Raw genomic sequence first — 22,201 nt, 5'->3', positions numbered from 1 at the left:
TCCCTGGGGCCTCCCATAGCCTCAGGGCCCCTCCCCAAAATATTATGTTATGGCAACTCCTCAGACCCTGGCCAACTCCGTGGGTGGGGAGTATTATTAAGAAAGGGCCGGAGCCAGCATTTGTTTTTACATTTTACTATGGAACTGTTGATAAATGGAAGTTAAATATTAAAAAAATAAGTTTTCTGCCCAAGGGTGTTTCTTTAGAACTGCCTCCACCAGGTCTAGGCAGGCAGGGTATCTCTAGCCTCACTCCCTATGTCTTTTTATTAAAACTTATTTTCAGGTCAGCGTACAGAGTCTCCAAGTCCTAAAATGGCTGCAATCACCTCTTTGGTGGTGGTAGCCAATCAGAACTTATCTTTTGATCTGTGTGTTCCGTGGCTCCTCTACGGCCTATTATATGCGTATTGTATTAAATTTTGAACTTTATGTTCTCAAAACGTACTGAACAAATTTACACTAAATCACAAAAAGCAAGCTTTCCTGATAAAGATCTAGCTTTCTGCCAAATTTGGTGTAATGTTGCTCAGACATTTTTGCAGTATTGCTGTTCAATTTTCAATTTTCTTATGGAAAATTGAATGGGAAACATGTGTTTTGGAAACCCACCTTTCTTCTCTGCCCCTGCTTGATGGATCAACCTGAAACATTCCAGGTGGAGCTGAGGTGAATGAAGTTTTTTTCAAAAGTTTATGAAGATTTTTTAAACTGTGCCAAAGTTATTAGCAAACCAAAAAATGATTTTCCTCTGGAAGCTAGGTCCTAACTATAACTACCCAGTGGCGACCGTCACAGTTTAATTTAAATATATACCAAAAAAAACCTGAAATACACCAGTTATAGTTTACTCGGCAAACTATTACCCACTTAACCGTGGCGCGTATTTCGCGGCGGTTTAAAAGAGTGGGCGGCCGTGTCGGCCCACGGACGTGCGCAGCACTACCGAGGTAGTGCTCGCGACAGTCGTGGCCGATGCGCCAGCGAAGGGGTTACTTGTGCCCTTGCTGTCCACTGCTTATGACCTCACATATTACATCACTCATGAAATGTTAAATGACATCATTGATTACATCATCCAACCTACCGCTCCTCAAATTATTCTGTAGTCTTATTACCATATTACATTGGTTCTTTCAGTGAATTTAATAGTTTTTTTCAAGATAAGGTAAGATCTTATTACTATAACTAACTAAAATCCCACTTTAACCTTTGCTTTTTTCAGTGAATATATATATTCTGTGTAATATTGTGCCTAGAATGGTAAAGGGCTTAGGTCTTTTTGAACTTGGCATAGATAGCACTAACTAATCCTAAGCTTAAAGACTTTGCTGTAAAAATGGTAAAAGGCGTTGTCACTTTTCTAGCTCGGTGTAGATGGTACTGTGGTAATCCTATACTTAAAATCTCTGCTAACTAAAACAGATATTTAAGGTGAGAAGTTGAGTGTCGGTGTTTTAGAGTGCACCATATAATGGAGCTACCCTCGACTAAAACTTGGGAACTAACTAGAGTTTGCAGCGTACTTTTTGCATAATTCATGTGGCACTCTTCACCTGAAAGTGCATTGTAATTTTGATTGTTGGAGTTATAGACAATGGTGGGTGATAGTCAAGTAACTGAACTCGAAGTCGACAAAGTGAGCTTTCAGCGTTCATTTAAGGTTAATAAGGGAGTGAGCAGCATTACACCTGGAAGGATAAGGAAGCAGAGTAGTCAACAAAGTAACATGAAAGATTTGGAATTGAAAGAGACATAGTGGTGGGGAGCTTGTTCCAGAGTAGAAGGCCAAGTCCATGTAAGAATCTGAAGCAGGAGGAGTATACAGGATTAGTATACTTCCAGCAGATGGAGTCTGACTGATGAAAAGGGTTGAGGAGGATTACACTGTGTGTACAGTGCAAGTACCTGGAGTAGCAGAGTGAGTGACTTTAAACACAAATGTGAGTGAATAACAGAGTTCCCCATGTGCCACAGAAAGACATCACTGTTGTGACTGTGGAATATGATAGAAGGTTGAATGGGCAAGGATTTTATTCAGGTAGAAATAAGGAAAGCGTTTCAGAGAACAAGGAAAAGGACAGGAACAAGAGCCTTAAGGAAAAGGTTAAACAAGGGCTCTGAAAAAGAGGCCAGGACAGGGCTATAGGGGAGGGAGTGTAAATGTTAAACCATGGCTCATGAGAAGTACCTAGAAACAGAAGCAAGGGTGCTAAAACAGAGATTAACAGAATGGAAATATTTCACAAACCTCTGCCCCTGGGTGGAAGGCTAACAACGAGGCAAAAAAGGAAAAGAAGGCTAATATTGGGGTTACCAGGTGAAGAAGGGAATACAATCACAGCTGAAGGGGACAGAAGGAGAGAGATTGAGAGCTGCAATGGGGAGAATTGAGCAAAAGGACTAGCCATATAAGGATGGAGGAAAAACCCCAAGGGTTGCAACATGTGTTCTACTCATAACTTGAGAGGGGTGGCAGTTTTGTGGGTTCTATTATGAGAAATAGAATAAGCCCTTACGTGGGGAATGGAGAGGGCTGGGCACATAGCTATGGATTTAGATGAGGAAGGGGAAAGACTACGGTTTATGTGGATGATGTAGGCCCAGGGTGTCATGAAAGGGGTGGGGGTAAACCCTAGAGTGTAGAACAGGGATGGGCCCAATACATTAGCAGGTTTTTTTTTTGCATAGTTTTATATAGCGCGAACTAGACCCGAACCGAATCGGGTATCAGAGCGATTTACATAGCACCAGTTACGTTACACGAGGACACGCATTCATTTTAGGCACGGGGAGATTAAGTGATTTGCCCAGAATCACAGGAGGTTTTGGCGTCGTTACCGAGACTCGAACCCAGATCCCCAGGTCCGAGGTCGAGCGTCCTAGCCGTTAGGCCAAGAAATTAGTGAGAGCCAGATGGTGAGGAAATATTTAGGCCATGGACAACAAGATGGAAACTGGTCAGGTCTACAGGAGGAGGAAGAGGATAGGATCAGTACTATAGGAGGGTGAAAGAGGATGGGTCCATTGCAATAAGAGGGGGATAGGCACAATATGGCAGGATGAAAGACCCAGGTTGTAGGAGGGACAGGGATCACACAAGGGCTAAAGTAGGTGGATAAACCAAGAAGTACACAAGAGGTCTAGATGGGCATATAACTATGGGTGGATAGGACCTGGGATGTTATATGGCGAATGGAAAATACTCTGGGATACAGGAGGGGTTGATAGTCTGAGGGCTATTAGATTAGGAAGGGAATCGGCCCAAAACTACAGGATAGGGATATTCCACACCTACAGGAGGGTTCTAGAACAAGGCGAGAGTTAGGTGCAGAATTCTAAAGGTGGGATCATCACACCATGCCAGTGTATTTTGGTGGAGTCAGAAGTTGGCTTGTCTTACTATGATGGTAGAGCTTTTGGAAGATTAACTGAATTGGGCAATGGGGCAGTCAAAAAGCTGTGGCAAATGGTACAGTGCCAAGTATCTTGCTCTAGGGAGTGAATAGCTAACCAGAGTTCTAGTCCATGGGTATGTCACACACTGGAGTGTAAAATAGAATAAAAGAGAGAGGCAATGGGAGAAAAAAAAGAGAAGAGATTAGTGTAAGAAATAGTGCATGTAGATGGCTCATTAAGACAGAGAGCATGGAGACCAAAAAGAGTGGAGAGAGAGAGAGAGAGAGAGCGAGAGAGAGAGAGAGAGAGAGAGAGAGAGAGAGGAGAGAGAGAGAGAGAGAGAGAGAGAGAGAGAGAGAGAGAGAGAGAGAGAGAGAGAGAGAGAGAGAAGAAATTCAAATGTGAATGAGCACAAGAGAGAAATAACAGAAAGGCGGGAAAGGAAAGGACTTCCAAAAAGAAACATGAGTGAGCAGGAGAGAAGGTGAGGAGAAATGAAGGGGGTAATTTAGAGTTTGGCAGAGTGGGGGCACCAGAGTAGAATGGCAGTGCTTCTCTCCCACCATACCCATGGTTATCCAACTATATTTCGAGTGGGAGGAGTTCAAGGTTTACACTGCTGGCCAGCATCAAACCTTAACAGATGCCCCATACACCACGAGATCACAGTGGCGCTCACCCCAAACTGTTTAGGGCAGGGTAACATACACTTGTTTTCCCTACTGGGGACTGTTAGGGGAGTCACAGTAATTCCAAGGAGGACAAGTCGTACCATGAAGGCCTCACAACACATCCGTGCCATTTTTAAATTCTCTAAAAACAAACTCATGCTTTAACAGGTTGTTTTAAAAACAAAACCTCTGGCACACAGGCATACAAAACATGGTAGCCGCTTGGCAAAGGATCAGCGCCTTCAATGGAGCCGCTGCAGAATTGAATCCATTGAAGGCACCTGGAATTTCATTACTAAATTTGGCAAGAGTCCTTCGCCAGGTGAGCTACTGACATGGTCACTTTATCGACCACTTACCATGGTCTAAATGAGTCTTCGAGTGGAGCATCAATTTTTTCAATAGTATATGCTGATTACAAAAGCATTACTGTTACATTTGATATCACACATGCATGCTTCCTTACCGCGAGTCGTTGAAGGTGTGCCATTCTCCTGAAGCTGGGTTCCTACAGTATGCTGTGTAGTGCCCTCCCATGGTGGTCCCAGAGTGGTTGGACACCGCACAGAGGTTATACACAGTATGAGCTGCCAGACAGAAAGCAAAGATCATGAAGGAGGAAAGTAAACAAGCTTCTCACACAGGTAAATGCAGGTCAGTTTTATAGAGAACTCAAGTACTAGAACATAGGTGAACCTCAAGGGACGATACTGCCGGAAACCAAACTTCAAATATTTCACCCCTTGTGCCTGGAAATCCATTCAACTTTTCCACCTGGAAGGCACTGCACTTTTGATACCCCTAGACCTGTGCTCATTACCCATTTGAGGATACCACTCTTTCTGCGCCAGCTGGCATGTGCTGGAGTCTCACCTCCAGGCACTGCTGTTCCCCCAAAGAGTGTTTAGTGGAAACACAGTAGCATACAGGCCCTACCCAAATCAGAATTGACAATGCATGTTCAAAAACATGTCCTAGAGTCGTGATCTTTGCTGTAGCTCCTTCATTTATATAGCAAAATAACACACCAAAGCACACATTTGATAAAAATGGTTGTCCAATCAAGAGCTTCTATTTAGTTTTATAAGATATATCGACATTTTTGGGTTAGAATGGTGTCCTGCTCAGAAGAACAGCAGTCAGTGTAAAACAAGCATTGGCAAAGTCAGTAGGTATTGGCTTTTCGCTGCCAATGCAGACCTATTGCTTTATTTTTCTAGCTGATGTGTTGTATAAACCAAAAACTTCACCCCCCCTCCCCAAAAAAGCACAGCAGCCTGATCATGTGCATGCATCATTGTCCATGAACTTTCACGCCTCACGAAGCTACAGCAGCTGAGTGCGATGAAGTGTATGCATAGCTGAACCTTTTTTTTCTTTTTTACCATTATGGACACCCATCCTGGAGCAGTAAAAAAAAATATATATATATATATATCTTGAAGAATAACAAATGAAAGCAGGTGTTCCAGACCGAGGGGTCTGAAAGTATAAACACACATACCCTTGAAGTCAGTAGTATGCCACCCAGCCATGGGTGTGGGGACCATGGCGGACAGCGGGATTTATCCCCACCTGATCTTAGAGTGGAGGGATTCAGGGAACAATACCCCCGTCACCCATCCCTCAGTCCCTCACCCCCAGATTTTGAAGTTGCAACTGGATTATAAACAGTTGCAGACAGAACTAGCTCTCTGAAGTCATGCTCCACAAACCTGCCTCCTTCAATCACTTTAACATGAGGAGCAAATTCTGAGGGGGCTGCCCGGCATTTCTATTTTGAAAATTATTTAATTGTAGTCCCCCAGGAGTCGAACCGCTCCTAAAATCGTTCTGCTTGTCAGGCTGGAAGTATGAGAGAATTCAGGACATGCTATTTTATGTTAATACTACTGCTGGCTTCCCTGACGTAAGTAAAAGGAGGATTTTTGGAGCGGTTCACCACTTCTACAAATGCAATGAAATAATTAGCAAATACAAAGGGGGCTTAGATCCCCGCCAGGGATTGCTCTTTGGGTTACAGCTCTTGCAGCATGAGGTCAAACAGGCATGTTCTGTCACTATGTTTGATCTTCAGTGTCTGTGGAAACATGTAAAACAGAAACTCATAGCTTTAAATAGTATGACTATGATTTAAGGTGTGATAAATACATCTACTTAACCTGTATACTAACACTAATTGAATAATTGAACACAAAGCGCTGATCTTTTAATTAAATTGAAGAGAGAATGGTCTAACCATACAATCACTGAACTGGACAATATGAAATCCTGGATTCAAATCCCAGCTATCTCACTTGACCCAATTGCATGATTCACAGCCCACCATTTAATTTCACTATGTATCATTTTCTTTAACCTTTCAGATTCACAGCACATTGAAGTAATTCAATACAGGATCTGCGCTCTACAAAAACCACAGTTATAATCTGTAAACAAAAAATGATCTTGTTTTACGTTCAACAATAACATAGGCTTGTTTTAAAAAGAAAACGGGGCAAACTGACATCTTGGGTAACTTGTGGCAGCGCTATAAGAGCACAGAGTTATTATTGATTGTTTCATGTTTAAAAAAATGAATTTCAATAAATGTCACTCCCTTTGTCAATATAATCTAACTATATGTACTTTATTGAGACTCTAAGAAATGTTGAAAACCCTTTATCATGTTGTTTCCTGGCATTTGTTCCCTGATTTACAACTTTTGATGGCTCGGCTCATGCTTCTTAGAGCCATAATGACCCTGGCTTCACTATCCCCAAGGCTGTCCGCACCCCCACATAAATGTAGAGTCTCATATGCCCTAACACTCAGTGTGCACTGGCAACAATGACGTATTTTACATCTGTGGTTTCTTGGCTGCCTGGATACTTAGAACAACAGTAGTTTGCGGGTTCCGTGGTTCACTGGGCTAAGAAGACACTGTATGAAGTCTACAGCTATGGGCTGAAAGAGTCTCTCACTTAGGTCTGTTTCCTTTTGTGCACTGGGCTCTTGGTTACTTCTCTTTCTCTCTTGAACTCTAAAATGGCAAACACCTACCTGAGGTTTTACAGCTGCATTTTAAGGTAACTCCACAGCTAGTTCACTTCAGATTTCAATTCTCTTATCTTCTCCCTTTCCATCATGGCTGTTCCTCCCTTAATATCTTTCTGATTTTCCCAATCTATTATGCCTTTTACCATTTGATGTTTGATGTCACTTACTTTTTCTGTTCTTTTACTACTGAAAGACCTCAGTATGGCTGGAGAGTGCATTGCAACACAGTTGTGTTCCTTCATTTGTCTCCTCGTTCCCTCCATTTGCTGATCCTGACTTTTTGATCTTGAAACTTCCTCTCCTGGATTCCTGACTCCTGGTCTTCTCCAAAGCAGTGAAGCCTACATCTGCAAGGACCTTTTTTATCCTTTTAGCTTTTTCCCCCTGAGAAGGAGGCAGCTTCTTGAAGGCACTTGTCTACCACATATGCCAGTGTGTGGTGACACTGTGGCTTCCGGAAGCAGTCTCTTTTACCATGGACCAGAAGACCAGGATCTGGATTACGAGTAAGCATCCAGCCCTGAATAACGTCAGGCATAGTGCCCTAACCGCATTTCCCTAGCTATTTCCAGAAGCACCCAATGCAAGTAAGGTGTCATTTTTGTATGCTCTGACTTAGTGTGCCACAAGCTTATCAAAGAACAGTGAGGGAGAGACAAAACCAGACAATCTTTGTTATTGGAGCATGGCACGCAGATCTCACCGGATGAATACATTCACTGTTAATTAAACTTATTTAAATAATAATCAAAATGTAATGTAGAGGTGCCTATGTCTGCAGGACCAAACAAAGAAGATAAATGCTCATCTTTCCTTTCACCTTCTCAAACTTGTTATTACACATGCTTTTTGATGGTTGTATAGTTCATTAAGTTGAACGCCTGCCCACCAAAATGTGTGTTGCCAGGAAGGCCACCAGTTGGAATTCTGGCAAAGATGACACAGCCTCCCATCCAGCAGAATTTCAGTAAATTATGCACTTTCATACTGGGTAACAGTAAAACCTGTTATTGACGGTGCATAGAACCTGTATGAGTTTGAGGCGTTACATACAACAAAAGTTATTATGTTTTACTGGAGTTCATTAATGTGTAGTCCTTTTCTATTTACAGTGGTGCTTTGCTTCCAAGCTTGGTTTTGCTATATGATTTCTACAAAACACACACATAACTGAATCCTTTGTCTTGAAATATGAAATAAGTTACGAATGATCACCACTGCTTTGATGTCAAGTGCTCATGCCTCTTGTGCGTACTCTCCACAGTGTGACTTCACCATTTGTTCAGAGTGTTTCCTCAGCCTATTTCCATATTCATACATTCAGGCTAGTGCAGTGGTTCTTAACCTGTTGTTCAAAGAACCCTGGTGGTCCGTGAGGTCTATTCAGAGGTCCGTGACAGTTTGTAAAATTAAATAATGTTAGCAGATTAATAAAGTATATATACATATCAGAATTGAAGGTTTTAAAATGTTCTGTATATGTGAAGAAATTTCAAACTGGAAGCTAAAAATGAAGTTGGTATCGTTATCTTGATTTGTGGAAGCAGCACAATAACGGCAAAGGAGATCTAATGTGAATTACTGGTGGCCTTAAATGAAGCAGCCATGATATGCACTGACAAAAAGATAGCATGCATTAGAGCGAAAAAGATAAAGTGGCAAGGAAGATCCGAGCAGTATGGGGTTCATATTTTAGAAATAAAACTAGATTTTGGAAAACTCCAACTTCCCCAATAAAATAACAATTTAAATATTGATTTACTATTTTTTGTGAATTAAATAATTTCTATAATTTGTGTATTTGTTTAATCTATAAGTGCTTTTCTTGCGTTTTGAAGCTCAAATCACACAAACTGCTTAGTTGTATTAATATTTAAAAGAAGTTTTTAAGTTATACAAACATCATTTAAATACCAAATATGCAACGCTAATTCAATACAGTGTAGCAACACTGCTGATCCAGATCAACCGACTGGTGGAAAGAACTTGAAGGATGGGAGGAGCTGATTAACGTTGTCCGTTTTCTCTTCGTGTCATAGAGTAACTTTATAAGAAAGCTGACAATGCACTCCTTTTGGCACGTGTAGAAGGGTGTAGTCACTTAATCAAAATTGATGGGTGTACGAGGGTATCGTCCTCTGTTCTCGGGCGTGGGTCAGAAATGAATCAAAAGCTCTCTCCCTGGCTGGAAGCAGCGTCCCTTACATGCACTCCTCTGATAGGTCTATAATAATGCAGTATATTATGCCTGTTCTTTGTACAATTCTTCCAAAAATGTATCAATCTTCAACCATGGTGTCATTGATTGCATTTCTTTAATTCTTTCTCATAATGCATGGATCATCATTCAAGGGTAAACAATATTGTGTTGTCCCATTACACAGTCATGGTATGCTCATGCACTTCCTTTAACCCAATGCAATTTGAGCCATGCCCTTCTTCAGGTTGACATTATACTGAGAAATGGTAAAACAGTGAATGAACAACTAACATTCAGAAATGGAGTACACAACAAAAAATCTCGAGTCAATGTATAAACAGTTGAGAATTTGTATGAAAATCACCACAAAGTGATATGGTATCAATAAGATCCAGGAGTGGTATTCCTTGGGAGACATGTCCGGAAAGACAGACAAGAGCATGCTTGAGGAACCGTATCTTTTGCCCAGACCAGGTGTTACGACGAGTGTGAAACTCAAAGATAATTTCGGGATGCTTTTGCCGATAGAACAGTAGTGAATCGTGCTGGGACAGATATTAGCACAATTGGTGAAATAAATATGTGCTGTTGACTGTTTATGAAATAAAGAGAAACCCAAGGGAAAGCGTGACTTTCAAGTAGTGAATAATGCATCCTGCTGAGTGCAGAGTTAAAGCATAGGAGTGAAATGTGTGGGAACTTTAGTGGCTCTGACAGGTCTATAGCAATTTCGCACACACATGAAACTTGCTAGTAATTTCCTTCTTTTTCCATATATTTTACGCATTTAATGCCTTTCTAACATGGTGCTCAAAATTAACTACACCTAAGGTTTGTCCATCTTCTTTGCTTACTTACTTGTTCATACACAATATTTAACAGCACGAAGATGTTGATCCATATGAACGTCATCGGAGACTAGAGGAGCCAGTTCACATCTCAGTGAGGAAAGAACTTGCAGGAAATTTTCTTGGACTCTATAGATATCTTGGTTAGCACACTCACATAGGCTAACCACAGGCTATAAAGTGATATGCTCTTAATACCAGGATGTTTACACCGGTACAATCTACCAATCAAGTTTCACTCCTATGCTTTAACTCTGCACTATGCAGGAGGCATGATTCACTACTCGAACGTCATGCTTTACTCGGGGGTCGTTTTGTTTGGTATACAGTCAACGGCACGTATTTATTCCACCAATTAAGCTAATATCTCTATCGGCAAAATAATACGGAAGTTATCTTGAAGTTTACACTTGTCAGTCAGTGGCGGTTGGTGGAGTTTGAAAGTGGTGAGGCATAAAATGTAACCTTGCATTTGCATGAGCAAGATTAGGGAGCGAGCACGACTATGCTTAGAGTGGTTCAGCAAGGCAAATAAATATTTATGTAGAATAATTTTTGCCTTTAGTATTTGCTACTGAATGCATAGAAACACTACTCTATTGGAATTATTCTCCAAAGGCAGACCTATGAATGATAATTGAGAAATACAGTCCGGGTGGGGGGTAGTGCTGTTTTATGACACTCAAAATGATGCTTCAAGTTTTGCCTTTCCCAAGCATACATTATTTGCTCCTTAAAAAATAACACCTACACACAAATAAATGATGCAAACAGCTCACCCTTACTGTATGCATATGAATGCAAAATTACATCTCTCTGCTATTGCTCAACTTTACAGGGATCCCTGCGGCTTCCTTTATGGCAGAAAACAAATCTAAGTTCTTAATTTCATTTATAAAGATAAAATGCACAGTGCTTTTTCTTTTTCTTTCTTAAACAGCAACTAGCTCTTAGCGAAAGTAGTAAAATATGTATAATGACAAATTGGGCTTAATCTTGTAAACTGGACTTATGCGAGTCGCCATTTTATCAATCACTTCTTAGTTAAATATGAGCATTATTTATTCAGGTGCCCTAATTTGTCCCCTTTTGAGATTCTTTAATATAAACTGTGCCTGTACTAAAAAAGTGCACATTCATGTGACACAGTGTGACAGCGAGCGCACTCCCAGGCCGTTTAAGACAGCATCTGTGGAAAATCACTTTGAATTGCCCATGACAAAAAAGTAGAATACTTGAGAGTCCGACATCACATTATACGTACCTCCCGTGCTCGGCCTTATTCTACAATTTGCACTCCTGTAGCTTTTATCCATTCTGGAAATAGCAGCAGGCTCGTGAGTTGGAAGCTCAGACCTAGAGTGGGAGCAGTGAGTACAATCAAAGCCTGCACTGGCACACTACGCATTGTCCAGTGCTCAGCTTCCTGTTTGCATCCGTAAACCCCCGCCTTTCACAATTCGTCACAGGGTGTGGTCAGCTAGCCTCACTGCATGAACCCCCACCCTGTCAGGAGCTGTGAAAGGGTAGCGTGGGTGAGACTACTCCCTGATTGACGTGAAGCCCATGGAGATGCAGGGCTTCAGGCTGATGCGCTCGGGGCTAACTGCAGTACATCGTCTTCAGGGGGTGGAGCTCAGCCCACGAGGTAATGGGTTTGCCGTGCTGATAACATCACAGGCCTCAGGGCTATGTAAAGCATCAGCCCGGCAAATGTATGAAATGAATAACGGAGATTGGGCACATGCACTTCCGTGCTTAACAAAGTGCAGCGTACACATGGAAGCAAGCTTAGGTGAGTGTGACAGCAGCTTGTATCTTTATTTCTTAATGACATTAAAAACATATAAAGAAATGTATACATTGAGGTTTTTGGGAGAAAAGTTGAAGGTGACGGAGCTCCAGCACCCATGAAAGGGAACCCACCCCCCCTCCCCTGTTGTCGGTACACCTGTTCTGACCGAAGGTTTTGGTTCCTCAAGCACGCTCTTGTTCTGTCTTACTGGACAGTTCTCTCAAGGAATACCACTCCTGGACCTTATTTATACCTTAAAACATTGTGATTATTTGCATGCCAATTCTCAACTGTTTATACATTGAATCGAGATTTTTTTGTTGTGTACTCCACTGTTCATTCGCTGTTTTACCATTTCTCAGGATAATGTCTCACCTGAAGAAGGGCATGGCCAGAAATGCATTGGTATATAAAGGAAGTGCATGAGCATACCATGACTATGTACCAGGACTGCAAAAAACACAGTTGATGGACAGAATGTAGAACAATGTCATACATTCACCCCAGTACAAGGATCTGGGCCTAAATCCATCGTTTTTTGCACTCCACACCACCCTGGGTTAGACACTGGCTATATGCAAATCAGCTCTGACCCTGTGCCTTATGGGAACAGTCCAGTCCGAACTACCAAGCCATGTCTATCCCAGACCGGAATCAAGCATCCAAGGACCGGTTTCTGGCTATCAGCCTTCATCAGCCTGGATAGCTTGACTCCAGTGGTGTGGAGAGCCTGGGACTCACGTCTGAGCATACCCAGCCCACTCGGGGTGAAAATTGCAAAAAACACATTTGATGGACAGAATGTAGAACAATGTCATACATTCACCCCAGTACAAGGATCTGGGCCTAAATCCATCGATGCTCAGACGTGAGTCCCAGGCTCTCCACACCACTGGAGTCAAGCTATCCAGGCTGATGAAGGCTGATAGCCAGAAACCGGTCCTTGGATGCTTGATTCCGGTCTGGGAAAGACATGGCTTGGTAGTTCGGACTAGACTGTTCCCATGAGGGACAGGGTCAGAGCTGATTTGCATATAGCCAGTGTCTACCCAGGGTGGTGTGGAGTGCAAAAAAACGATGGATTTAGGCCCAGATCCTTGTACTGGGGTGAATGTATGACATTGTTCTACATTCTGTCCATCAACTGTGTTTTATGTACCAGGACGACACAATATTGCATACCCTTGAATGATGATTCATGCATTATGACAAAGAATTAAAGAAATACAATCAATAAAACCATGGTTGAAGATTGATTAATTTTTGGAAGAATTGTACAAACAACGGGGATAATTTACTGTATTATTACAGACCCATCAGAGGTGTGCATTTAGGTAAAGTCGCCGCCAGCCGGGTAGAGCGCGTTTTATAGTCGCCGCCAGCCAGGGAGAGCGCGTTTTATTCATACAGTAAACTACATTACGGACTGTGAACACATACACCAAAGTTGAGAAAACGGACGTATAAATCCCGAAACTGTCCGCTAGATGGCAGCATGATACAAAGTACGTGAATCTATACTGTTTTATTCAAATGTGATTCCTAGAGCCGAGCAGGCTTATAGGCAGTGTCACTGGAGCTATGCAATTTTGCAGTTGTGGTATTTTCAGTGTAACAATAAATGTACCGCACATACGGCATACCTCCAGCCCAGACAATTCAAAAGTTACTACAAACACCTTGGAAACAGGTGTAATGCAAGGGCAGACGCTTTCCAAAACTTAACAGGCCATCTTTTACTTGTTGATTGCTAAATTCAGGGACTTGTATGGTTAAGGTAAAACTTTTCCCAGACAATGTCAATGGCGCCTAAGTGATGTACTGTGGATGCACTTCTGTCTGCAACAGGAAAAAATCCTCACAAGTTGAAATGTAATTCAACATTGGTAGAAATAATAATTACTTCTTTGTCATGAAAATGTTTTGTCATTATACGAGCAACAACACAGAGACTGTTCTTGAAAGGGAAGACAGAGTCCCAAAAATCACCCAAATAGTTTTTTTTCACTATTTAAGGTCTGTTGCCTTCTTAGATCCTAAAGTGTTAACTAGATGGCATTAGATGAAGTTCTCATCCACGGTGGACGCTTTTCTATCTTTATTGTACTGTATCATTGATTATTGCCAGTGCCACTGGAATTATGCGATTGTGCAGCCGCAGCAATTTTCATATAATTATACATTTACCATATAATCCATCATCTGGCGCATATTCTCAAGATATTAACCAAACATTTTCTAGCTCAAGCGGTTCAAAAGTTACAAATGTTGCTGTGTGGTGGAAGGCCCTTTGCAAATTGGAATGCTCAACTTGGGTGTAAATTGGTACTAATGGAGTGCAACCAATGCCCAGACAGTGTTACCAAGTTTAAAAATAACAAAAAATGAAGTAATTCTATTGCAAAATGTGTTGCATTAGGCCATATAATTTGTCTTTTCTTGCAGCATAATTTACTCAAACTTGCTGCATAATTTGGCCATCTCCTGCTGCATAATTCCTGAGGCCCTGATTATTGCACTAGGAGATGTATTTCTATGGATGTTTATGATGGATTCTTTTTATCTGTACACCTCTATGGTTTTATACAACATCAAATAAAGTTATATGGTACTGATGATATCCTAGGAGGACTTTTAGGTTATACAAGTGTAATGTAAAATATTGTTCTACTACACTGGTTCTTACTGGAAGGATTGCCCATAGTGAGGACACAGAATGAACCCAACATGGAGAACCTGTCACCAAGATGACTGGGATACAAAGAATAAAAAAGCACACCCTTATTCTAATAAGTGTGTAGATATCGGCTTGCTTCATGCTGCAGGAAACATGGTATGTTTCACTCAAATTTTTAGTCTTCGAGTTAGAATGAAGTGGGTTGAAAAGGTGTTCCACGGAGGGGTGTGGCTTGCGCGCCAGCTGGTGAGGCGGTTTCTTCGTGAGCTCCGCCACGGACTCGACCCGCAGATGCCGTAAGAGCAGATTTTCCAGTTTTCCAGACGGTTGAGACGGATGCAGGGTCAGCGGAAGGGTCAGTGACCTTGAAGATGCTGTTGCGCGATGGTTTCCTTCAACGGAGAGACTTTGGTGATCAGTGGTAACTTTTGTCATTCCTGAGACGCGGGCGGCCGCCATTTTGACCGCTGTGCCCGTGTCTGTGTTTCTTCGCCGCTTTGACTCCGCTGTTGCTTTCCTCAGCAATGAACCGTCGCGCTGCCTTTATTCTTGCTATTATGACATTTTCGTGCATGTACTTTGCCAAATTCTGCCCTTCATTCCGTTTTCACCGTTCCTAATGAATGCTGTGACAGGAAAGGTTGCCGCCATTTTAGAAGTGCCGAATTCGAAGTGACAGTTTGCTTCTCCCTTGTCACTCATGCAACAGTGTCTCTGCAAATGATGTTTGGCCTTACTGGTTAACACCTTACCTGTGCTGAACCTTATAGGTGCATTTTTTGGAGACGGATAATTTATTTTAGTGCACTAATGCGACATTTCTCTGAGATATTTCCTCACAGTTCTTGAACAGCTAGTCATGAGTGCTGCGTTCTTTTCTTTCAGCCTCCATTGTCTAGTTTGTTCATTGTAACCGCATTTATTGATGTTTGACCGCTTCTGAGTGCGGTCTTGTCAGCATTATTGGCACGTGCTCTTTTGTGCAGTGTCCACCTTATTTGTCTAGCCTTTGCAGCGCTTTTTGGCTCCTCTTCACGTCATCAACATGGCCAATGACTCTCCTATCTCCAAATTGTCTCAAACTGGTACCAAACCTAAACGGCCTAAAAATGACCCGCCTTCTCCCATTAAGTCTTCCTCAAACCCTATTCTGGACTCCATCCTTGAGGAGGTTCGAGGTCTCCAACCGTTCATGATCGCCACTAATGAAAGGCTTAAGCAGATTGAAGACCGCTGGGTTCTTATGGAGGGCAAAGTCTTAAATTTGGAGCAAAGGGTTAGCGACATTCAAGATGCCTCAACTAAAATCCCACTATTAGAGCAAGAGATCCACAAACTCAAGCTGCACATGGAAGACTTGGAAAATCGTAATCGTAGGAACAATCTACGCGTTTATGGTATTCCGGAAAATGTGGAAGGGCCTGACATGGTGTCTTTCTTACGTCCATTTTTACAGGATCTTTTGGATCTCCAACCTACGTCACACCCTCTTAATATTCAGAGGGCTCATCGCCTGGGCCGCATAAACTCTAACTCCAACAAACCTCGTGGCATTATTATGCTTTTTCTAGAATCACGGAGTTAATGTCTGTTCTGAAGGCCGCCAGGCTTAAACGACGTCTCCAATGGTCTGGACATAACATCTTTATCTCACAGGATCTCTCGAATGCGACGAATGCCTGACGAAAGGAATTCTTGAATCTCCGACCTCTTATGAGGCAGCTAAACATTCAATATGGGATCCTGCATCCTTGTTTTTGCAAGATAACTCACAATGGTCGCACCCTGTTCATTTGATGATCCTCAAAAACTTCATGCTTACCTACAGAGTATCTCTCCTTCCAATATGGACACTGCTCATTAGTGTCAATTTTCGTTGGATTCTTCACTGTAGCTCTTCTTCTATTCCTTGTAGTTCTTCTCCTCTTCATTTTGACTTCCCTTGATTCTGTCTTTTAGTCTTTATTTTTGTTCTTTCGCTCTTACATCCTTTTCTCTTTTTCTGTGTATGTCCTTTTTGGTCGGTTGCTCATGGGGATATGTCCCCTATCTGGTGTATCCTTGCCTCAAATGTTTTGGTTGTTCCTTTCTTCTCTGATCAGGCTTCTGTGCCTTGTTCTGTTTACTCTTTTCTCTCTTCTCTTTGTTCTTTTTCCTTCCTCTTCCCTTCTTTCTTTTTTATTTTCTTTTTCCTGTTTTTTTTTCTTCTTCTCCATTGCTATATGTTTCTCTCTTCCTAAGCAGTCTCTCCTTCGATTGTTCTTCTTCATGGTGTGTTTCGTGATTCTGAATAGATTTTGTCTTTGTGCTATGAGTGTTTTGGGAGTTCCCACCTCATGTATTTTATGTCTTTGTTCTTTCCTTTTCTGTAGTAATTCCCATGCCATGTGTTTACTCCACGTGTCGCCCATCCCTCCTTTCCTCAATGGTGTGTAATTTTGTTTCATGGAACGTGCGAGGTCTTGGTCACCCTGTCAAGCGTCAAAAGGTATTGTCTCATTTATCTAAACTTAATTCACAGGTTTTTTTTTTTTCAAGAAACGCATTGTTCTGATGTTGAATCTCTTAAGTTAAAGAGACAGTGGGTGGGTCAAGTTGTATTTTCTCCTGCTGTTCTTAAAAAAGGAGGGGGTTGCTATTTTATTTCACAAAGCTTTAAATGTACAGATTATTTCTTCTCAAAATGATGATGAAGGACATTGGGCATTGGCTAAGGTGATTATCCAAAATAAGACACTGGTTTTGCTCAATATTTATGGTCCGGTACGTCCTGACCCTAAATTTTGGAATGCTATTAAAGCCCTGATGTCGTCCATTGACTGCCCTGATTTTGTTATTGCCAGTGATTATTTTTTTTCACAACAAAATTTTTATTATTCAATTGAAGGGAGGCAGAGCAAAAGCCGTGGTTCCCCACAATCAGGAGAGTGCCACCAAACATTGTAACACATTGTATGTTTGTCATTGTAATGCTAAGTAAATTGAGAATAAAGCAAAGTAGGCTACCCTTCCCTTTACCCCTATCCCTCCCAACATCCCCAAAGGCCCAACTACCCCACTACCCACCCCTTATCCCATCCTAACCCCATGCACGTGTAGAATGAAAACACAGTTGTTAACGGTCGTGAGGTATGACACAGTAATGAGGCCCTCTCAGAACCTCTGCCTAGAACTCCTCCTCATTCGCCGCAGGGGGATCAAGCGGCAACCCCCTATATTCCGCCCACCTCTTCCAGATCTTAAAATGTTTACGGGGGCAGCCTCTCGCTTCAAAAATCGGCCGCTCCAGTCCCATATAATAATCCAGGGCAGCCTTCCATGCACACAGGGGGGGGGGGGCTCGGACTCCTTTCCATGCTCTGGCCAGGTCTCTCTTGGCCACCACCAGTCCTAGTAGCAACAGGTGGCGCTTGTATATGTTCCCACCAACTCCTTCAAGCACGTGGAGTAAGCCCAGACGGTGAGTGCGTGGGAGGTCCCAACCCAAAACCTCAGACAAGCAATTCCATACGCCCCTCCAGAATCCAATCAGTCGAGGGCATGACCACACAGTATGTATCAGCGTACCCACAGCCGCTCCGCTCCGCAGACATTCCGGGGAGCTAATCAGTACCGCCCTCCAGAGTCGCTCTCGGGTATAATAAGATCTATGGAGATATTTGAATTGAATCAGGCGAAGCCGCATCGCTATTGCAGTTCCGCGCGGGGACTCTAGGGCTTCCCTCCAGTCATCCTCATCTAGAGGACCAACGTCAACCTCCCAGGCCGCTTTCAGAGGGAGCAGGGTGGATGAGCAGTGGGTCACCATCGACTGGTAGATGCGAGAGATCTTCTTAGTACCAAGGTCTCCCATGAACACCTTCGCTTCAATGGGGCTAAACTCCGGGAGTGAGTCCAGGTCCGCAATGCTTGGGGTAAGTGCATGCCGAAATTGTAAGTAACGAAGGAACTGAGTTTGGGGCATATTGAACTCCGTGCTGAGTTCCTGAAAGGACTTAAGAGTAGTACCGGACATGACATGTCCCAACATTGATATACCTATGGCTTCCCAGCCATCAAACCCGGAGAGCGTCATCAGTTCGGGTAGGCGTCCATTGTGCCATAGCGGTGTCTCAGCTGTTAGCCTACCCCACCAACCCATACGACGCAATGCCTGTCGCCACACCGCAAAGACCACTTTCGCAACGCACGGCAACCCCCGCCGCAGCCGGGCCGAGTAGAGGATCGTGTGTAATGTATGATCACCCATCAAGGAGCGCTCCAGGGCGTATGTTGGGTCCCCTCTGTCGCCATACCACCACTCATTGAGTACGAGCAGCTGCGAGGCCTGATAATAAGATAACAGATCCGGGGTGGCCAAGCCACCACAATACGTGGAAAGGAAACATGTCTTTAGTGCCACTCGAGCCGCGCCTCCAACCCACAGAAAGCGACTCAAGGCAGAATTAGCCTGCCGAAACCACTGGGGAGGAATAGGATGAGGGTAATTCTGTAGTTGGTACAAAAGACGCGGAAGAGCTACCATCTTAAATATCGCTGACCTACCAAAGATGGTGAGGGGCATTCGGGACCAGGTCTTGACATCCTCTTGAACTTTGTCCCACACGGGTACAATATTGCGCTCCCACGTAACATGGGTGGATTCGGAAAGGAACACCCCTAAATATTTCAGACCTTCAGTGGCATGCTGCAAGTCCATCGCCCAGGGGTCTACTTCCGCCGCGCCTCCCAGTACCCAAAGGGTGGACTTGCCTAAATTCAAGCAGAGACCCGAGACCTCTCCAAATATGCGCATGATTTCTAACACTCGGGGCCCCGAGCGACGCAAATCCGTGAGAAAGAAGAGGACGTCGTCCGCGTATAAGGCAATCCTGTCGAAAAGGGTCTCGGACCAGACAAAACCCCGAAGCTGGGCATCTATGCGCACCCAGGAAGCCAGAGACTCCATGGCCAGAGCAAACAGGTACGGGGACAAGGGGCACCCCTGACGGGTCCCCCGTCCAATGGAGAACACCTCCGAAGTGGCCCCAGCAACCCTGACAGCCGCCGTGATATCAGTATAGAGCAATGAAATATAGGACAGATACACTGGGCCTAGGTTGAGGCGGGACAGGAGTGCAAAAAGGTACGCCCAGCTAACAGAGTCAAACGCCTTATGGATGTCTGCCAAGAGCAAAGCCGCTCTGTCCCCCAGTGTCCCCATCGCGTCAACCGCCGCCTGCGCACGTCGGATGTTGTGCCGTGTCGCACGGTGTGGCATGAAACCTGCCTGGTCCGGATGAACCAGCTCCACCATATATGGGAGTAAGCGGTTCGCTAGTGCCTTTGCCAGTATTTTGGCTTCCACATTAAGCAATGAGATGGGGCGATACGAGTCGTGCCTGTCTGGGGGTTTACCAGGTTTCTGGAAGACCACGATCTCGGCGTGCCGCCAGTCCGGAGGCAATCTGCCCCGCTCTCGTGCAACCTCCAGTGTACTTCGATAATGGGACCCCAGGAGGAGCTGGAATTTCTTAAAAAACTCACAGGGGTAGCCATTTGGACCCGGTGCCTTCCCCGCATTAAGTTGACCCAGCGCCTCCCCAAGTTCCTCGGCCGTAAGGGGAGCTTCAAGTTCCTTCCTGGCCTCGTCAGACACCGCCCGGGGCGGCAAGTCGTCAATAAATTTAGCTATATCGTCTGCGTGGAGATTATTTTGTGGGGCATATTGTGACTGGAAATAATCAGCAAAACTCGCTGCAAGCGCAGCTGGGTCCGTAATCGTCACTCCGCTGTCATCAGTGAGGCCCGGCAATGTAACCGGTTGGAGACGGCGCTGACATAGCCTATGGAGCATGGTACTGGATTTATCTCCCCATTGGTATATTCTGCTCCGCGTGGCCAGCCACGCCAGTTTAGCCTCGTCCATCAAGATAGAGGCGTACGACTGTTGTGCTTGGAGGAGCAACCGTAGCGCCACCTCATCTCCCCCTCCCCTACTACGGTGTTCTAGGTCCTCTACGAGTCTGGCAGCTGTAGCGGTCGATTCTCGTCGTCTACGGCGGGCCTCGGCACACCATGCAATATCCACCCCCCGTATAGTAGGTTTCATGGCCTCCCAAACCACCTCAACATCCATATCACCCACTAGATTTTCCCGCCAGTAATGTGCGACGGCTTCTCGTAGATGTTGGACATAGGTGGGCTGCTGTAGGTGCCACGACGACATCCTCCACCTGAAGGGTTGTCGCATCGTTAGAAGTTCTATCGTGACTGACACTGGGGAGTGGTCTGAGAGCCCCCTCGTACGTATCGCAGCCTCGCGCACCCTGTGCAGATACATTCCAGGCACAAACATATAGTCCAGTCTCGAGAACGAGCCGTACACCGCAGAGACATATGTGTATTCGCGCACCGTTGGATGCAAATGTCGCCACACATCCACCCATCCTAGTCCCTCAGCCGTGGCCTGTAGCCGGGTAGGGGAATTAGGGGAAGGGCCAGCAAGCACCCCCTGTCGCCTCTGATGGTCCACACACACATCCATCACCTCATTCCAGTCCCCTCCAATCACCGCCAAGGACTCCGGGATATCCTCCCACACCGTAAACAATTTCTCGGACAGGGCCCACTGCAGGGGGGGGGGAGCATATACACTTCCAAAAACTATCGGCTCTGTGCCCAACATCCCTCTAATAAAGACATAGCGGCCTTGAGGATCCACCCACTGCTTCTCATGGACGTAGGCCACCCTGCGGTGCACCAGAATAGCAACACCTCTAGAGCCCCTGGCGAACCCAGCATGAAAGACTTGATGGTATCCAAACCTCTGTAAACTAAGTACTTTAGTGCCCAACATGTGAGTTTCCTGGAGCAAGAGTACATCCGCTGCCTCCCTCTTCCCCCAACGCAAAACAGCCCCCCTTTTAACGGCATCTAGCATCCCCCTGACATTCCAAGTGATGATCCGTAGGGACTCGCCGGGGAGTCTATGAGTCAAATTAGCCATAGTCAATCGAGGTCCAATAAGTATGCCTCCTGTGCCACTTCCACCCACCTCGCATCGTCTTCAGGTCAATAACAATCAGCACGTGCATTACCCCCCCCCCGCCCTTCCCAGACCCTCCCAACATCAACAGAAACTACCCCAATAGGTCTACTTTTCCCAGTCATCACTGCGCCCACATGTCCTGTCCCCAAACCCTGCTGCCAACACCCCCCATCCCCATACTCCATAGAACATTGAAGTACCTGTCGCGGCATGGGCCGCCCCGGGTCCAATACAGAGGGCCCAAGACTAACCATACCAATGGATCCCAACACCCCTTAAGAACAGCAATACCCACCCCTCCCTCAGCCAACAACCACTGCGCGTGGTAGTCGAAGGCCCTAACAAGTCCCTTCCAAACCCTTCATCACCACCCAAATTACAACAAAACCTCCCGAGAGTTAGCATCAAAAACAGTGCCCACACTTCTAGGGATGAAGCCCAACCGTGTGCCTCCCAGTCACTCGAGGTAGCCGCAGCAGTGCAATCTCACCCATGGACTCAAATATTATCGTCAGATTGGTCGGATGCAACAGTCCCCTTAT

At 44.4% G+C, this 22,201-nt stretch overlaps 1 protein-coding gene across 2 annotated transcripts in view; it reads right to left on the bottom strand.

The window, feature by feature from the left end:
• USP2 (ubiquitin specific peptidase 2) overlaps positions 1–22,201 on the bottom strand; it is a 257,507-nt gene that overhangs the window by 8,973 nt on the left and 226,333 nt on the right. For both annotated transcript variants that reach the window (XM_078682174.1, XM_078682175.1), the window contains one exon: positions 4,537–4,657. In XM_078682174.1, coding sequence (XP_078538300.1) covers positions 4,537–4,657 — 121 coding nt within the window. The remainder of the gene's footprint in view (positions 1–4,536; positions 4,658–22,201) is intronic.

Source organism: Lissotriton helveticus, chromosome 3_1, assembly GCF_964261635.1.
Source record: "Lissotriton helveticus chromosome 3_1, aLisHel1.1, whole genome shotgun sequence".
Taxonomy (NCBI): Eukaryota; Metazoa; Chordata; class Amphibia; order Caudata; family Salamandridae; genus Lissotriton; species Lissotriton helveticus.
Note: the sequence above shows the minus strand (reverse complement) of the source record. Positions and strands in the feature narration are given on the sequence as shown.